Source organism: Balaenoptera physalus (genome assembly GCF_965194825.1).
Source record: "Balaenoptera physalus genome assembly, chromosome: 3".
Taxonomy (NCBI): domain Eukaryota; kingdom Metazoa; phylum Chordata; class Mammalia; order Artiodactyla; family Balaenopteridae; genus Balaenoptera; species Balaenoptera physalus.
In genome coordinates this window covers 20,600,349-20,617,451 of record NC_138890.1, presented here as the reverse complement: position 1 = coordinate 20,617,451, position 17,103 = coordinate 20,600,349, and the positions used below count along the sequence as shown (strand labels likewise).

The 17,103-nt window shown below is 54.6% G+C and overlaps 2 protein-coding genes and 1 pseudogene across 3 annotated transcripts; 2 read left to right on the top strand and 1 right to left on the bottom strand.

Annotated features, from left to right (window-relative positions):
- The first annotated feature begins 556 nt into the window (after window positions 1-556).
- On the top strand, window positions 557-13,170 carry SLC34A1 (solute carrier family 34 member 1). The gene is made up of 13 exons (XM_082453482.1): window positions 557-649; window positions 1,551-1,680; window positions 1,829-1,978; window positions 2,064-2,192; window positions 2,446-2,589; window positions 3,531-3,642; window positions 3,767-3,962; window positions 4,046-4,141; window positions 9,324-9,393; window positions 9,675-9,842; window positions 11,088-11,204; window positions 11,305-11,429; window positions 12,088-13,170. The coding sequence occupies exons 2-13, from the start codon at window positions 1,572-1,574 to the stop codon at window positions 12,589-12,591; spliced, it is 1,920 nt and encodes a 639-aa protein (XP_082309608.1). The 5' UTR covers window positions 557-649; window positions 1,551-1,571; the 3' UTR covers window positions 12,592-13,170.
- A 567-nt stretch (window positions 13,171-13,737) lies between these two features.
- Window positions 13,738-15,587, bottom strand: PFN3 (profilin 3). The gene has a single exon (XM_082453628.1). The coding sequence runs from the start codon at window positions 14,864-14,866 to the stop codon at window positions 14,453-14,455; it is 414 nt and encodes a 137-aa protein (XP_082309754.1). The 5' UTR covers window positions 14,867-15,587; the 3' UTR covers window positions 13,738-14,452.
- On the top strand, window positions 15,581-16,255 carry LOC309656755 (mediator of RNA polymerase II transcription subunit 28 pseudogene; annotated as a pseudogene). Its single transcript has one exon. The product of its transcript is annotated as a mediator of RNA polymerase II transcription subunit 28 pseudogene (transcript).
- Window positions 16,256-17,103: the final 848 nt, after the last annotated feature.

Sequence of the window (17,103 nt, the reverse complement as noted above, 5' to 3'; positions counted from 1 at the left end):
CACACCTGGGACCATTCTAAAATGGGGACCAGGCCCTGCCCCATGTGGCCAGGGGCAGATTCTCTCAGGCTCACATCCTGTATCTGTGGTCTTGGACCGTCCACAATTCAGCGCTACATAGCCTCTCTGGGTTTGTCTTCTGTTGCTTCCTCCATCACACACTCCCTCTCCAAATGCCCCTCAAGACACACAGAGAGACCCATAGACACCCAGATGCAAGGCAAGGCTGAAGGGTGTTTGTGTTACTCCTTGCAGAGTACTGTCAGGCCAAGAATGAGGGAAAGGGGCCAGAGCCATGGAATCTCTGGGGACCCCGGGAACGAGGTGCCTGAGTGGCATCAGGGTCTCTGCCTGGGGGCATGGGATGCATCTGTGCCCTCCTTGCTGTGTCTGGGTCATGGCTCTGGCTGAGTATCTGTGTGGGGGAGGGGAGAGCCTGTCCACAGACTCCCCCTGCAGAGCTGACGATTAGCAATTAACCGGGAGGAATCTCGGGGGTGAGGTTAATTGGGGAACAGAGGGAGGGCAACTAGGGTTCTAGGGACTTTGCCCCTGACCCGAGGGTATAAAGAAGAGGATCCCAGCTTCTCCTCAGGCCCCTAGGGCTTCCCTGAGCATCTGAGCAGGAGCTGAAACACAGAACACCAAGGTGAGTCCAGGGTCCCCACACCCCAACCCCATCCCCAACTCTTAGGCTCCTCACCTCTGTCCTTACTGTGCCTCTGTTTCCTGTCCCCCATAACATCTCAGTCCCAGCCCAGCCTGGCTCACTGCCCCAGAGTAAAACAGACTCATGCTCTTCCAGGGCTTGGAATTCAGCTCTGCATGCCCCCCAACCCCACAGCCAGGGCCCTTGGAATAAGGTTTGGGGTGAAGGGTGGGGTGCTGAAGCAGACTGGGTCACTCCCACCCCGACAGCCGGGAACTCCTGCGGCAATTCAGGGGCAGCTAAAGCAAGTCAAGGGCTTCCCAGACTTGGGGACAGGATGGGGGCCCTCCTTAACTAAACAAGTCCTGGTCTGAGCCTCATTCATGGCAGAAAGGCCCATCAGTGCTTGTTTATTGCTGGGGGGTGGGGGTGGATGGAGAAAGAAGTTCACTTGTGAGGATGAACCCCTGTGCCCCAGGGGCACTCTGGTGGCACCTGCATCTGTCATTAGAACACTTGTTCCCATTGCCATGTTCCATCTATTTGAGGGATTATTTCATTGACATCTGATTCTCCACTAGACTTTGAGCTTCCTGGGGGCAGGAGCTGCATCTGTATTTAGCCAGCTGTACCCCAGCATCGAGCTCAGTGCCTTCGATAGAGTAGATGCTCAGTAAATACTTGCTGAATGAATGAATGAATGAATCCCCAAATCTGTGCTGAGCACCTGAGTGTGCACGTCTGGGTGTGGGGGGACGGTGGAGGGTGTGCTTCGCTGGATGTATGTTTGGAATCACACACCATGGGTGTTTGCGCACGTGAGCGTATGGGTGTGTGAGTGTGTGTGAGTTTCCAGGACACGGCAGTTCTCACTCAGTGTTGCTGTGCCCCTGATGTGCAGGGCCCACGGTGTGCACCCAGGATGATGTCCTACGGAGAGAGGTTGGAGGGCCGGGCTGTCTCCCCACTCCCAGTGTGTGGGGGGCACATGATGCATGGGGCGGCCTTTGCCTACGTGCCCAGCCCACAGGGTGAGCGCTGCTCCCACCCCTGGACCCTGCTTGCCCTCAGTTGCCTACGTCCCGTCCCGGTGGGGAGGCCTCCACCCCTCTGCCCACCCCTCCCAACCTCCCCGGGACGTGGGGCCTCAGGGAACTCCTGACCAGCCTCGCTCCCCAGTCCTGCACAGGATTCCAGGGACCTCAGCCTATGCCTTCCCCAGCCTGGGCCCCGTGGCCCTCGCCGAGCAAGGCTGCCCCTACGGGGAGGTTCTGGAGCACCACGACCCGCTGCCTGCCAAGCTGGCCCAGGAGGATGAGCAGAAGCCAGGTGGGCCTGGGTCGGGGTGGCAGGGGTGTCGGCAGTCACTGGCAGAGCCCTCCAGCCACTGTGCTCATGACTGGCCCGTCTCCAGAGCCTGGGTTGGCCCAGAAGCTGCGCCGGGCTGGCTTGACCCTCCTCAAGGTACCACTGATGCTCGTCTTCCTCTACCTCTTCGTCTGCTCCCTGGACGTGCTCAGCTCAGCCTTCCAGCTGGCCGGAGGTAGGGCAACAGAACCAGAGGAATTATAGAAACAGAACCTGCAGGAGATATATAGAGATCTATGATTTATTGCAAAGAATTGGCTTACGTGATTGTGAAGCACGCTGGGCCTCTTGGGCAGAAGCCAATACTGCAGTGCACAGGTGGAATTTCTCCTTCCCCAGGGAAGCCTCAGGGGAGAGGTAGGGCGGAGGGGAGGGGACCAGGGAAGGGTTTTGAAGCGTCTCGGACAACGCTGGCTCATGCTCCCTAGGGAAGGTGGCTGGCGACATCTTCAAGGACAATGCCATCCTGTCCAACCCAGTGGCAGCGCTGGTGGTGGGGATCCTTGTGACCGTGCTGGTGCAGAGCTCCAGCACCTCCACATCCATCGTGGTCAGCATGGTCTCCTCCGGCTGTGAGTTGGCCCACGAGGGCCAGGGAAGGAGTGGGGGGCTGGGATTCTGGACCCGTGGCTGGGGTGGGAAGAGCAGGAGTGGGGGCAGGGGCCGCGGGCAATGGGCAGCTCTGGTGTCTCCCACTCTGTTCTCCAAAGCATGGCCTGGAGTCTCAGCCAGGAGGGGTGCCCCAGGAGCTGGGAAGGGTGGCAACTAGGGAGTACACCCTCAAGAAGGCTCACCTCCATGTCGCCACACAGTCACTCATTCCATCAGTCAGGGGAACAGAACCAGAGGAATTAGAGAAACAGAACCTGCATGAGATATATAGAGATCTATGATTTATTGCAAGGAATTGGCTTATGTGATTGTGAGGCAGGCTGGGCCTCTTGGGCAGAAGCCAATACTGCAGTGCACAGGTGGAATTTCTTGTTCCCCAGGGAAGCCTCAGTTTTGCTCTTAGGGCTTTTAATCTCATGAGATGAGGCCCACTCAGATTATTGAGGTTAAACTTTTCTCAAGGTCAATTGATGGTTGAGGCAAATCCATCCGCAAAACACCTTCACAGCAACATCTAGATTAGTGTTGGACTGAATAACTGGGTATTAGCCAAGCTGACACATGAAAGTGATGTCACACTCATGTACACATGTGCACACACAAGCACAGAGACACATTTGAATTTAGGACCCGTGCCCTCATGGACATGCACCCACACACTCGTTCACATATACACAGGTGCGGTACACATATGTGAACATCAGTTCACATGTATGCACACATGTAAACACACAGCATGTGCCCCCATGTACCTGTGACGCTGAGGCTGAGCAGAGTCAGCAGCATGGCAGGAATGCCTGCTGGGCGCTGGGATGAGGGCAATGGGTCTGACAGGAGAGGTTGTGGGGCAGGAGCTGGGTGGCCCTGATCCAGTTAGTTAAGAGGCGCCCTCTTCTACCAGTGCTGGAGGTAAGCTCTGCCATCCCCATCATCATGGGCTCCAACATCGGCACCTCCGTCACCAACACCATCGTGGCCCTGATGCAGGCGGGGGACAGGACTGACTTCCGGCGGTGAGGGGGTGGAACAGTGAGGGGCCTGTCCTTGTCGGGGGAGGGTGGTCCCAGACGCCAGGAGCCCCCAATCTGAGTGCATCCTGGCTCCGGCCTGCCCTGCAACGTGGCCTCCCTGCCCCAGGGCCTTCGCGGGGGCCACAGTGCACGACTGCTTTAACTGGCTGTCAGTTCTGGTCCTGCTGCCCCTGGAGGCTGCCACCGGATACCTGCACCACATCACTCGACTTGTGGTGGCCTCCTTCAACATCCATGGCGGCCGCGATGCCCCTGACCTGCTCAAGATCATCACGGAGCCCTTCACTAAGCTCATCATTCAGGTGGAGGCAGGGCTGTCGTGGGGCGGGGGCTGGGGGACTGTAGGACCCCACCCTCACTCCCCCCTCCCACACCTTGCCCACAGCTGGACAAGTCCGTGATTACCAGCATTGCCACGGGGGATGAGTCCCTGAGAAATCACAGTCTCATCCGGATCTGGTGCCACCCAAACCCCATGGAGGTGAGTCCCAGGTCTGGCTTCAGTGAGAAGACTCCCTCTTCAGACAGCTGACTGCCAGTGTCATTGTCTGTTCAAAAGCTCTATGTAGACCTAGGGGATCATTTACCCTGGGAGGACAAATATGGGGCACTTTTGCAGTGATACTGTGCCTATGGCAGATGTTGCTACACCCTCCCAGCCTCACACCAGCTTCAGGCAGCCATTGCCAATCAATTAAAGTTAGCATGTCATCGATCTAGCCCAGAGATTGGTTCTCAAAGTGTGGACCGGTGACACACATACCACCTGGGAACCCATTAGAGATGCAAACTATCCGGCCCTTTCCTAGACCCACTAAATCAGAAAAAAAAACAGGTAGAGCCCAGCAGCCTACATTTCAACAAGCCCTCTAGGGCTGTCCCACGCTCAAGTTGAAGAACCACTGATATGGCTCAACCCTGTGGTTTCATAGGTAGAGAAATTGGCTCTAAGGGGCTAAGAAACTCTCCAGAGCTTGTCCTACCACTTCAGGGCCCCAAGCTCAGGTCTTGCAATCTAGGGCTCTCTCTTCCCCCGGGGGCCAGGGGGATTAATGACTCACTTCTGCCGTGTTTGGGGGCCCAGGTAATGTGCGGAGGTGGGCGGGGAGAGAGTGTCCCAGGAGCAGGACAAGTGGGCCATGGAGACCTCACTGGAGACACAACAGCCACTTGTACTGATATTGGGCTCCTTCCCCTGGAGACTCCCACAGGCTGGTGTCCCCTTGTCCTGCTGCACTCTTCCTGCTGCTTTCTGGCTTCTAATGCCTGGAATGAGGCTCCGTTTGGATCAGTTGGACACTCGTGGACCAGCCATTACACCAGGCTAACATGGAAGCTAGCAATTAGCACACTTTCTCACTCAGCCATAAAAAGGAAAATGCTTCATCAAAACCATAATCCACAGTATTTGCTCCCCCTTGATTATAGCATACAAGAAGTAACACCATTTAGAACGAAAGACAAGGAAACCAGAAGCCCAGCACACCCTCTTCACTTGCTACTTGATGTTCCCAGACTTTATCCCAGTGTGAACGGAGAACATTCTTTCAACTGGCCCTGCGAGGTTCCTTTGCATCTGAGTGGCACACAGCTCCAGCTCAGTCCTTCTGAGTGTTCAAGGCAGTTTGACATCAAAAAGCCCATGCAGACAGCTTTCACGCTGGCTTTGTGACCCCTCTAACACATCTCCCCTTCTCATGAGCACTCTGGGCCCTCTCCAAGCTCTCTGAATGGCCAAAATCCCCTCCGCTTCACAGCAAAACCTGAAAGAGACCAAAGTCACACACTTTGAACTTCACAAAAAGCAAGCTGTGGAAGGGAACTCCTCAGCCGTGGTGATCCTCGAGTCCTCTGAAATCCCTGCTGCCTGCCTGCAGCTGCATTCACCTGGTCTCCCCTTGAAGGATGCACCAGCAAATGTAGCTCTCACCCAGTGGAATCCTCAGTGACGCTGGTCCTGAGGCCCAGGGATTGGAAGCAACCCACCCAAGTTCACTGGGCCGGGGCTGTCCTCACTGGTGCCTCCACTGCTCCTGCTACTGCTCGCCTGAGCACTGTTTTCTCGTCCCAGCTCTCCCGGGAAACCTTCCCTTGAGAGCAGGGTCCAGACTGGATTTCCTTGGCTTGGAGAGTAGCTGGGGGTGGGATGTGAGCTCCCTGTTCTGGCCCTCTCTCTGGGACAGTCCCCTTTGGAAAGTGGCTCACTCAGCCACGTGCACTGGCCGCTCCTCCTGCACTGAAGACTCACGTTTTTCCTCTGGCCACCGAGTCTCCTGTGGCCCCTTCCAACCTGTTCTCACTGCTTCCAGCTTTCACCAAGCTAGGCCCAACCTCGCCTAAGCCAGCCTCCAGGGCACCTATGTGATGACAGTCTGGGGTTTTCCAGATGGTGAAAGAAAAACCAGAGGCAGTGTTTGTTAGCATCCCAACAATTCTTGATGTTCCAGGGTCCTGACACTGTCCTGGGAATTACCTTCTTGTGTGGTCACGGTGTGGATTGTCAACCCTACATACCTGGTTTAAACCAGCTTCTTTTGAGGACTTGGGAGGCAGGGATTGTCACAACCCCATTTTAAACAGGTTCAGACAGGCTTGTCCAAGTCTATGTGATTGAGGTAGGACAAAAATCCTGGTGGAATCTGGAGCCCACACTCTTGACTCTCCATTTCGCTGTCTCTTCCAGATGTATATCCCACCATATGTGTCCATTTCCCACTCTGCCTATCAGGCGTGAATGCCACCAGGTGACCACAGCCACTTGGAGACCCTCCAGGGGTGGTAGGTGCAGCTGTAAAAATGAATTCTCCTCTTTGCCACCAGATGGCGCTGCTAGCAGAGCACTCACGCTCTGCTTCCAGAAAAGCAAAGACCCTAAAACACCTCTTCTCCTGGAGGGGAGACTACTGCACACGCCCACATCCTGCACGGTTTTCCCCAGGGGAAGGATTCTTGGAGCCCACATTCCTCTGTGAGCTTAATCATATCCTTCAGTTCCCAGAGGTGTCTTCTTAATTTGGGTTGTCTCTGCAAGCACATAAATCCCAAGCTCTCTCTTCCGAGATCCCTCACAACTAGCCCCTGGGGAGAAGTGGGCAGCATTATGGACCTCATGCTTCAGACAGGGAAACTGAGGTTTAGAGAGGTTACGTGTTTTGTCCAGTGTCACACAGCAGGGAGTGCTCAGCTGGGGTTGAGCCCAGGGCTAAGGCAACCCCTCCACATGCCCCTCCCACTCCTCCACCCCCACCTACCCAAGGCCCAGGAGGGATGGGCATATCCTGGGGCTATGCCCCAGACCCTGGGCCTGGCAGCTCTTTACCTAGGCTGGAGCTCCCACCTTCCCCTCTGCTGGACAGGGAATCCCCAGGGCCTGCTCCTTCCCCTCCCGTCTCTGCCCACCCAGCCTGGCAATGCAGTTGACCCTCTCTCTGCCACTCTTGCTGCCTCCACACTCCTCTCTTGCACTTTAGGGTCTCTGGACCGGCCCTTTGAACTCAGCCAGGGCCACATAACCCCAGGCAGGAAGGTCAAGTTTCCAAAACTCAGAAGTCCTAGCCCCCAGCCTTGCCCTGCCCTGACATTGTCAGCACTGAGTGGGACCCCAGTGGAGCTCCTCTCCTCCTCCTCCAGCCTCCCCAGGTCCCAGAGACCCCTCCCCCAAGAGACCCCTAGGCCCAGCACAGTGCAGGATGGTCCACCAATTTCCTTCCCAGCAGGGCCAGGATTTTCAGGCATGTCTGCAGGAGCCATTGATCCTGACCTAGGAAGTCAACCCATACCCACACACCATGTGATACTAGACAGGCCCAGGGAGGGAGGGGGTCTAATCCTTATTTGGAGGCACAATTTATCAAAGGCTTGTCATGATCTAAGCCCTGTTGTGAGTGCTTCACACATATTTCCTCCTGTAACCTTTGCAACAGCTCTTTTCTTATCCTGCTTTAGAGAAAACAGGCTCAGTGAGGCGGCATGACTTGCACAAGGTAGCTGAGATAAAAGCAGGATTTGAACTCAGATCTGCCAGACAGCAAACACCCAGCTATCTCCCAGTTACCACCACTTTTCCAGCCGGCTTTTCCAATCAAGCCCATCAGAGACTATTTTCTCCTGGTTTCTCGGCCTGCAATTCTGGCCCAGGCTTGAGGGTGCCCCAGGGCCCTGGTATGGCCAACTGGGTACACAGATGAGCACGCTGCCCCCCTCAAGGGAGTACATGTCACCAAAATAAACCCCAATATAAAGTCAGGTGCCATAAATAGTTCTTATCTCTAACACACATTTTTTAAATGACACAGATTAGAATAAAACATAAAGGAGCTGTAAATCCAAGTGCCAGTACCACACCTGAGCCCTTACCCTCAGCACCCAGGAAGGTCAGAGGGGTGTGGGCTGTGGACTCCCCAGGGGATCCCACAGGGAATGGGACCAGGGTCCATATCAGCTCCCAGAGGAGGAAGATGGTGGTGACAGGGAGAAGCTGTGGCTCTTTCATTTTGCCTGGGGCCCAAGGAGTAAGGGCCCCTTTCTGCGGCTCAAATCCTCCTTTGTAACATGGCTTCTTCCTAGCCAAGCCTGGCCCACTTTCTACTTTCACTGATGGGACCCTGGGGGAAAGGTAAGGAGCCCAGGTTGCATTTTTAAAAAGAACTCCTTAGGGAATTCCCTGGCAGTCCAGTGGTTAGGACTCCACGCTTTCACTGCTGAGGGCCTGGGTTCGATCCCTGGTCGGGGAACTGAGATCCCACAAGCTGTGCCAAGGAAAAAAAAAACAACTCCTTAACCCAAGAAGGCTACAGATGAGTGGTTCCAGACTGGCCAGACTGGCCTTCACAGAATTGTAAAGTATGTCTTTAAGTGGTTGCCAGCATTTACAGATTGGGAGATTTTATCTAAACCTTCAGAGTTGTGGTTTCTCTTGTAGAATCAGGCCCTTTGGCTAAGCTGGGCTGCATCTCTGGACAGTGACAGTGGCCTGGAGCTGAGTAGCTGCTGCCCCTTTAGGCCCAGGACACTCCCCACCACCTCCACGCACAGCCTGAGCCCCTCACTTAGGCTACCTGCCTGGCCCTGGGCCCTCTGAGTTAAGGGGCCTCTCCAGGAACCCCCTCCTCTTCATCGATAGTAGGTGGGGGAGGGAAGAGATGTTGGTCCTGGGCCCTCTGCCCCACCCCCTCCAGATAAGGAATTGAGCAAGAGGAAAACAGAACGTGGGCTAGGTGCCTGAGGGGAGAGGACAGGGCAAGGATGCTGAGGAAGAGGAGGCCCTGAGACAGGGATTGATAATAAAAGATGGGGAAGGGAGAGTTTTCAGAAGAAGTGGGCCATGGTCAGCAGCCTCCAATGCCAAGGAGAGGTAGAAGAAAACATGGACAAGACACCATCAGATCAGGAGGCCCCTGCGGGCCCCAGTGAGAGCCAGATCAGTGGGTTGATGGGGCTGAATATTCTGAGGGCCGACTACAGCCAGATTCTCCTGTGGCAGATATTTTCAACTCCATTTCATCATTGGAGGAAACAGACTCAGAGAGGGCAAGCAAAGCATCCAAGGGCATGTAGTCAAGAGGACCATCTGTATCCCCTCCATCCCTCCCTAACCCCCACCTTAGCCCCCATCCCAGGCTGCATTTTCCTGAATTCTCTAAGTCACTCTCCTCTTAATCTAGGTTCCCTCCCGCAGGCCCAGGGCAGAGGCCAACACCAGCCGGATGCTCGGAAATGCCACTATGGAGAAATGTGAGTACCTGCAGCGTGGGAGATGTCTGGCACGGCAGGGCAGAGTCTGGCAGAGGCAGGGCCATCTCCCACCTGGCCACTGCTGCTTCCAGCCCCAGGAGGACAGCTGTCAGCCAGCCCAGCTCCTGGGCTTGGGTCTGGCCCTGCTCTAGAGGTTGAAGAGACATGAGGCAGGGCCTTTGGCTCTGAGCCCAAGAGGGTGGCAAAGGTCGGGGGCTAGGAGCTGGATTGAGTGGGTCAGCTCTCAGAAGCTTGATACAAGTACCACCACCCTCCCGCAGGCGGCCACATTTTCGTGGACACAGGACTGCCTGACCTGGCTGTGGGGCTCATCCTGCTGGCTGGCTCCCTGGTGCTCCTGTGCACCTGCCTCATCCTCCTCGTCAAGATGCTCAACTCTCTGCTCAAGGGCCAGGTGGCCAAGGTCATTCAGAAGGTTATCAACACTGGTGAGCCTCGAGCAGTGGGTGGGCAGGCCCCAGGATGGGCCCTTCTGGATCTTGCTGAGTCCTGCCACTGCCTTGGTGTGTGATCTGGGTAAAGCCCTACCATCTCGGAGCCTCAGCTTCCCCATGTGAACAAAGAAGAGACTGGACGAGGTGATTTTTGAGGCCCCTGAGGTGCTGACACCTGGGGATCTGTGGCTGCTTCCAGCTGTGGTTCCATTCTAGCAGGTGGCTCCAAAGAGATTCTCAGAGGCCATTGTTTGATTCAATTAATAGTCATTGAGCCCCTACTGTGTGCCAAGCACGGCGTGGTGCCAGGGATACAGAGGTGAGCCACACAGAGATGGCTCCTGCCCTCAGGGGGCTCACAGCCCACAGGGGGAGACAAGCAATAAAAAAGTGATCGAGGGGGGATAAATTCAGATAGAGCGGTAACTGCCAAGGAGAAAGCAAAAAACAGCAAATAGAATATGGAAGAGGCTGCTTTTGATGGGTGGTCAGTGGCTTCTGTGCAGAGGTGACATTTGAGCAGGGACCTAAATGTGGAGCAGTCAGATGTGGCTGAAGAGCTTTTCGGGTGGAGGGAACCTACCTGAAAGTGCAAAGGCTCCGAGGCAGCGCTCAGCTGGGCAGGACTGTGGCACAAAAAGGTGGCCAGCAGTGTGGTGGGAGCTCAGTGAGTGAGGTGGAGAGAGATAGGGAGAGGTCAGCGAGGTAACAGGGACAGAGCAGGTCCCAGGCTGCGCTCAGAGCCTAGACTTTATCCAGGGTAATGGGGGCACTTGGGGGTTTGGGCAGGGCAGTGATACCATCTGACTTTCATTTAAGCCTCATTTTGAGCTTTCGGGACACTGCCTGGCACTGGCAAAGGCAGCATGACAAACGCTGGAATAAGGGGCATCCATGGATCTATGGGAGCTCAGAGGAGGGAGATGCAAAGTCTGCCCAGGGGCTGGGGTCAGGGAGGGCTTTCCAGTGGCAGTGATATCCACGCTGTCCCGAGGATGAATATTTAGGAGTGAGGAGGATGTCCCAGGCAGAGGGAACAAGGGAGCAAAAGGATGATAGAAGCAGGCTGAGAAGGGCCTTTAATCCAAGATCAAAGAGGACCAGGAAAAGCCACCGCCGTTGAGCAGGGGACTGACAAGGTCCCACTTGGAAGCTGACATCGATTCCTCCTCCCCAAGGAAAGTCCCCGCCCCCTCCCAATGCCCTCCCACTGACCCTACTGGGACCGTTTGCTCGCAGACTTTCCCACCCCCTTCACCTGGGCCACAGGCTACTTTGCCATGGTGGTGGGCGCTGGCATGACCTTCGTTGTCCAGAGCAGTTCTGTGTTCACCTCGGCCATCACCCCACTCATCGGTGAGTCCCCACACCGAGTCAGGGTCAGGTGGGGCAGGGTTGACAGGAAAAGGGCTGAAGGAAGGAGCTGGGGAGACCATGTCCTCTCCTCTATCCCCAGGCCTGGGTGTGATCAGCCTTGAGCGCGCCTACCCACTCACACTGGGCGCCAACATCGGCACCACCACCACGGCCATCCTGGCTGCACTGGCCAGCCCCCGGGAGAAGCTGTCCAGTGCTTTCCAGGTGCGCTTGGGAGAGTAACCCTGTCAGAGGCAGGACAGGGCTAGGACTGGTGCCTGGAGCCTGACCCAACGTAGGACAACACGTACAAATTAGTTTTTGACTGCCTACTAGGGGCCACCCACTATGCCAGACTCTATGGAAACCATACGGGCAAAGTATACCTGGTGCTGCCCTCAAGACCTTAGTGTCTAACAGGGGAGAGACATTACTGAGAGCCATGCCAATCGAACAAGAGTAAGAGGGATTTGTACTCTGAGGAAGGGGTGCTGGCTCAGTTTGGGGGATCAAGGACTGGGGAGGCAGACAGCAAAGGGGTTGCTGTTCTAGGAGCAAAGGAGTAACTGATAAGCCAGGATGTTGCCCACTCAGAAGGCCAGAGCTTCTGAGCCAGAAACTGGTGTGAATCTTTTAGCTACTGGATCTGGGCAGGATCTGCTGGGGAATTCCTGAGAGGGAGATCAGTGGGGGAAATGTGGAGAGTTCAGGGCAGCAGTTATTTACCTACTGGTCCAGAAGTGTTTCAGTATTTTACTGGGGGAATGTCAGCCCTAAGTGCTGACTTTCCTGCTGCCCAGACCCTGTAGGGCCACTGTTATCTATCTTGACTCAGGAGCTGGCGCCCCTGCCCACCTCCACCCCTCCACCCTCTCCCCTGCAGATTGCCCTCTGCCACTTCTTCTTCAACATCTCAGGCATCCTGCTGTGGTACCCAGTGCCCTGCACGCGCCTGCCCATCTGCATGGCCAAGGCACTGGGCAAACGCACCGCCAAGTACCGCTGGTTCGCCGTCCTCTACCTCCTACTGTGCTTCCTACTGCTGCCGTCGCTGGTGTTTGGCATCTCCATGGCAGGCTGGCAGGCCATGGTAGGTGTGGGCACACCCTTTGGGGCTCTGCTGGCCTTCGTGGTACTTGTCAGCATGCTGCAGAGTCGCAGCCCCGGGCGCCTGCCCAAGTGGCTGCAGACATGGGACTTCCTGCCCCGCTGGATGCACTCCCTGCAGCCCCTGGACCACCTCATCACCCGCGCTACCTTGTGCTGTGCCAGGCCCGAGCCCCGCTCACCCCCGCTGCCCGCCAGGGTCTTCCTGGAGGAGTTGCCCCCTGCCACACCCTCCCCCCGCCTTGCGATGCCCCGTCACCACAATGCCACCCATCTCTAGGCTCCAGCCCAGACTGCTGCCTGGAGTCAGGAAATGCCTGTGCCTGGTGCCCGGGGTAGAAGGGCAGAGGGGTGTGTCTGTGTGCTCTGGGCATGCGCCTGTCCTTGCGCAGGTCCTCAGAGGTCTGGGCTTGTGAGAGACCTGCTCTGTCCCTGTCACTCGTTGAGAGACAGTGTTATGTGCACACGTGGGCATGTTGGGGTGAGCCTGTGTGACAGCCTGCATATGCGTACTGATGCACCTGGGGGTGGGGTGGGGGGGTGCATGCCAACTGCAGGTTACTTGGGTATGATTTTGAGTCCTTTGCACATGTGTCTGAAGACCTGCACTGTGTTCTTGTGCACACACAGCTCTGACTGGGCTGGGTGGGAGTAAGGGTGAGTCTGAGTTCATGACCTACAGCTGTTTGCTCGCGCATAGATGTGGGAGCCTGAGTCGCTGGCTGAATTCTCACCCCCTCCCTGCCACCTTCCTTCCTCCATGATACCATTCTCCTCATCCTCACCCAGGTTTTCTGTGTCATTGTTACAACCCTCTTCCCCAACACTGCTTGATTAAAAAAAAAAAAAAGAAATGAAACTCTCATTGTGCACTTGGAAGTCTGCTTGCTCTCCGTCTAGGGGGGAGGAGAGACCATGGTTTGGGGTTCAGCAGCACTATCTCCCCTCCCAAAGAGAGCCTGTTGTGCCCTGGAGGAGCCAGCCTACAAGCTCTCCCCAACAATCCTCCTGGCCCTGCCTAATGAGTCCAATCCACAATTCAAACTTCCTGGAGCCCCGGCTAGGGCCACCTTAAGGCAAGTGTAAGGAGGACTCTTTGCTAACCCCACCAGGCTGACCTCCTCTGGTCTCTATCTGCCTCTGCTCACCCACCTCATTGCCTCCCTCCCTCCCTCTCTCTGGGATAAAATCAGTTCTCCAGAAAACAAGTGATAGGTGGGGGCCTGTCAGGGCCACTGGGGGAAGGAGAGGCAGGGTGGAGATGGGCAAGAGAGGTCATGCCCTGGACCCCAGTGCACAGGGCGCAGAAACTATCCACTCTCCCTCTCACCTTTATCCTCTACTTTTGGGCAATAAACCAGCCTTCATTTAAACCCACCCAAATTTTTCAATTCCTCCTCCTCCATAGGTCCCCCTGAGCTGAGGCTTGCAGAGGGAGGGTCAAGGGGTGGGGGGTGCCAAAGTTCCTCCCTCTAGTCCAGGGACATATCCAGGGCCTTTGGACCCCAAGGAGGCAGGAACGCTGTAGGGCCCCAGACCTAGTTGTGACGGTCTGCAACATGTGCCTCCCCACCCCCACCTCCGTCTCCTTTGAAGTATGTGCAGGGAGATGCAAGGGCCTGCAAGCCCTAGAGCTGCTCTCCAGGCTACCAGCCCCACCATCACCCACTCACAACCCTCACTAGTGCTTCCTCTTGTCATGTGGAGGGGGTGAGAAGTACCCTGGCCTCCAGCTTAGGGAGTGTTGTGGGAGGGTGGGGAGGGGACTTCCTTTACCGTATGTCCCACACAGATCTGTAGAAAGTTTTGTGGGAAAGGATGCTCAGGCCTGAGTTAGAGGGTTTGAGAACTCCCTCCTAGGGTTGGCCGTCCTTAGGACCCTGGGAAGGCACCAAGGCCCTTGGACTCTGGCCTAGGGAGTTAGGCCACAGGCAGGGCACCCATGGGAGGGCCTGGTGTAGGGCTCAGGAGGCTGGGAAGCCTCTGGACTCATAATACCAACCTCACCAGATACATTTTCTGCAAGGATCTTCTAGTAAAGTACTTTCCGCATCTGCAACCCTCCCCATCCCCCTCACGACCGGAGGGTGAGTCTGCCACGCCCAGGTCAGACTTTATTTTGCCGCTGTCTGGCTGTCCTGCTAGGTGCCCTGCGAGCGCAGCCCGTGGATCAGCTCGTGCATCTTCTTGTTGAGAATGCCCCCATGCACGCCCCGCCGGCCCATGAGCACGAGGAGCACACGCGGCGTGTGGCCCACGCAGATGGCGCGCCCGTCCAGCCCCTTAGTGCGCGCGTCCAGCACTCCGTCTCCCTTGGCCAGCAGGTGGTCTCGGATGACGCAGCAGCGGCGGCCCGCCACGCTCAGGCCCGCCTGCAGGAAGGTGCGCCGGTCCGGCCCCGTGAGTACACCCACCTCCTGCGGTGAGATGGCCGCCAGCAGGCCACCGGGCCGCGATGCCCACACGCAGCGATTGTCCGAGTGGCCCACGATGGCCACGTCGTCGATGCGCTGGTCCCGCAGCACCGCACTGATGTAGCCTTTCCACTCGCCCATGCCGGCTCAGAGTGAGCCCCTCGCCTCTCACTTTCGAGGGTTGTCCTGCTGCGCCGCGCACCTGGAACGCCCGGGGCACTATGACGTATTCGGGGGGCGGGGTTGTGACGTTGAGGTGGCTGCTAGGTCACAGAGCGGCTATCTATGCTGGAGAATGGGGTGCGGGTGGGGCGGCGTTCGTATCTAAGGCCTGATGAAGTTCTAAAGTTAGCCTGAAGGAGGGAATCGCACGAGTCAAAATAACTCTCAAAATAAACAAACAAGCGAACACTTAAATGGCCCATCAAGCACAGCACACATGAGTTTAAGAACAAAAAGAAAGGTGCCATGTCTAAACTGCCTGACCTCTCAGCCTGATAACCATGCAACTCCCAGAATGTGGTTCTCAAACATTAGGAGTATCAGAATCTCCTGGAAAGCTGATAAACAGATTGCTGGGCCCCAAGTCAGAGTTTTCTCATTCTGCAGTATGGGATGCAGGCAGAGAACACGCATTTCTAACAAGTTCCCTGGCGGTGCTGCTGCTGGTCCAGGAACCACACTTTGAGACCCACTGCCCTAGTGACAGTTGGGGCAGGGGTGAGGGTCTTCCACGCCATCAGCCTTAAGGGTCCACACCACTGATTTAATGTTAAGTACTTCTAACCATGGTTCTCAACCTCCGCTGCAGATAGAATCACCTGGGGAGGTTTTAAAACAAATGGCTAGGCCATTTTAGAAATGGCGGCTCTGCTGGGAGGCATGTTCTCCGGGCAGCCACCCGGACCCCCGCCACCCCCGCCGGGGCTCTTGGGCTAGGCTTCGCTTCTTCAGGCCATACCAGGCGTTCCGAGAACTTCTAACAGTACCTTGGTGGACGAGTTGGAGTCATTGTTCGAGGCTTGTTTTGCTTCTCTGGTGAGTCAGGATTATGTCAATGGTACAGATCAGGAAGAAATTCGAACTGGTGTTGATCAGTGTATCCAGAAATTTCTAGATATTGTGAGACAGACAGAATGTTTTTTCCTACAAAAAAGATTGCAGTTATCTGTCCAGAAACCAGAGCAAGTTATCAAAGAGGATGTCTCGGAACTGAGGAACGAATTACAGCGGAAGGATGCTCTGGTCCAGAAGCACTTAACAAAACTGAGACATTGGCAGCAGGTGCTGGAGGACATCAACATGCAGCACAAAAAGCCAGTCGACATCCCTCAGGGTTCCCTGGCCTACCTCAAGCAGGCATCTGCAAATATCCCTTCACCGATGAAGCAGACCTGAGGAAAAGCCACCTGAACATGAGCTGGTGGCTGAGTCAGCCCAGACACAGTTTTGTCAGACATCACTTCTTGTAGACATGACATTTTGGGAGAACTCTTTGCCAGAGAATATGATTTTAGTTTTGTGCTCTCATCTAAAATTTTCCCCCTATTTTTATAAGTGTTATTTCTGGAGTACTTTATAAAATGCTTATTGCTTTGGTAAACCAAGTATATTGTCTTTAGCAAAGTTTAAGACTGTTAGTGTGATGCCATTTACAGATTCCTTTTTATGTTTTTGGTTTTTGCTGCTTGTTATTATTTTTATTTTTGAATGAGTGTTAATCTCTCTGTTTCCAGTTTTAGATTATTTTGTATGATCTGAGGGGAAAAGCTTGTATGATCTGATCTGCATATCAAAGGATGAGGATTTTGGTTGTAGGCCTTTTATGATAATTTACCCATCAGTGGCAGTATATAAAAATATGTAAATGTGCTGTTTTTCAAGACTTTGAACTACCTCAAGAAGAAGAGTATATAAAAATAAAAATATATTAAAATATGTAAATAAATAAAAATATGTAAATTATATATATAAAAATATGTATATAAAAATATGTAAATTTGCTGTTTTTCAAGACTTTGAACTACCTCAAGAAGAAGAGTCTAATGCAACAATGTAACACTTCCAGAACCTCAGAAAGAGGATATTTTGTAAATAGGTTGGAAGAGGATTATAATATCGTAGGTTAGTGTAGTAACTGTTATTGTACTGCGGTAACCTAGTGCTATAGGAATCCAGTAGTATCCTTAAGTTAATGTTGACTTTTATTTGGGGTAAGTTTATATTTTGTGTAGTGTTTATTTACTTTTGGGGGGGGGGTAGGAGCAGTGATATGCTAGTGATATTCATTTCTGCAATAATCAGTTTAAGTAACAGAGCGGACCCTGCTCTCAATAGGGGCATAAGTGAAGTATGAGGGTTAAAGTTTGCTGTGATCA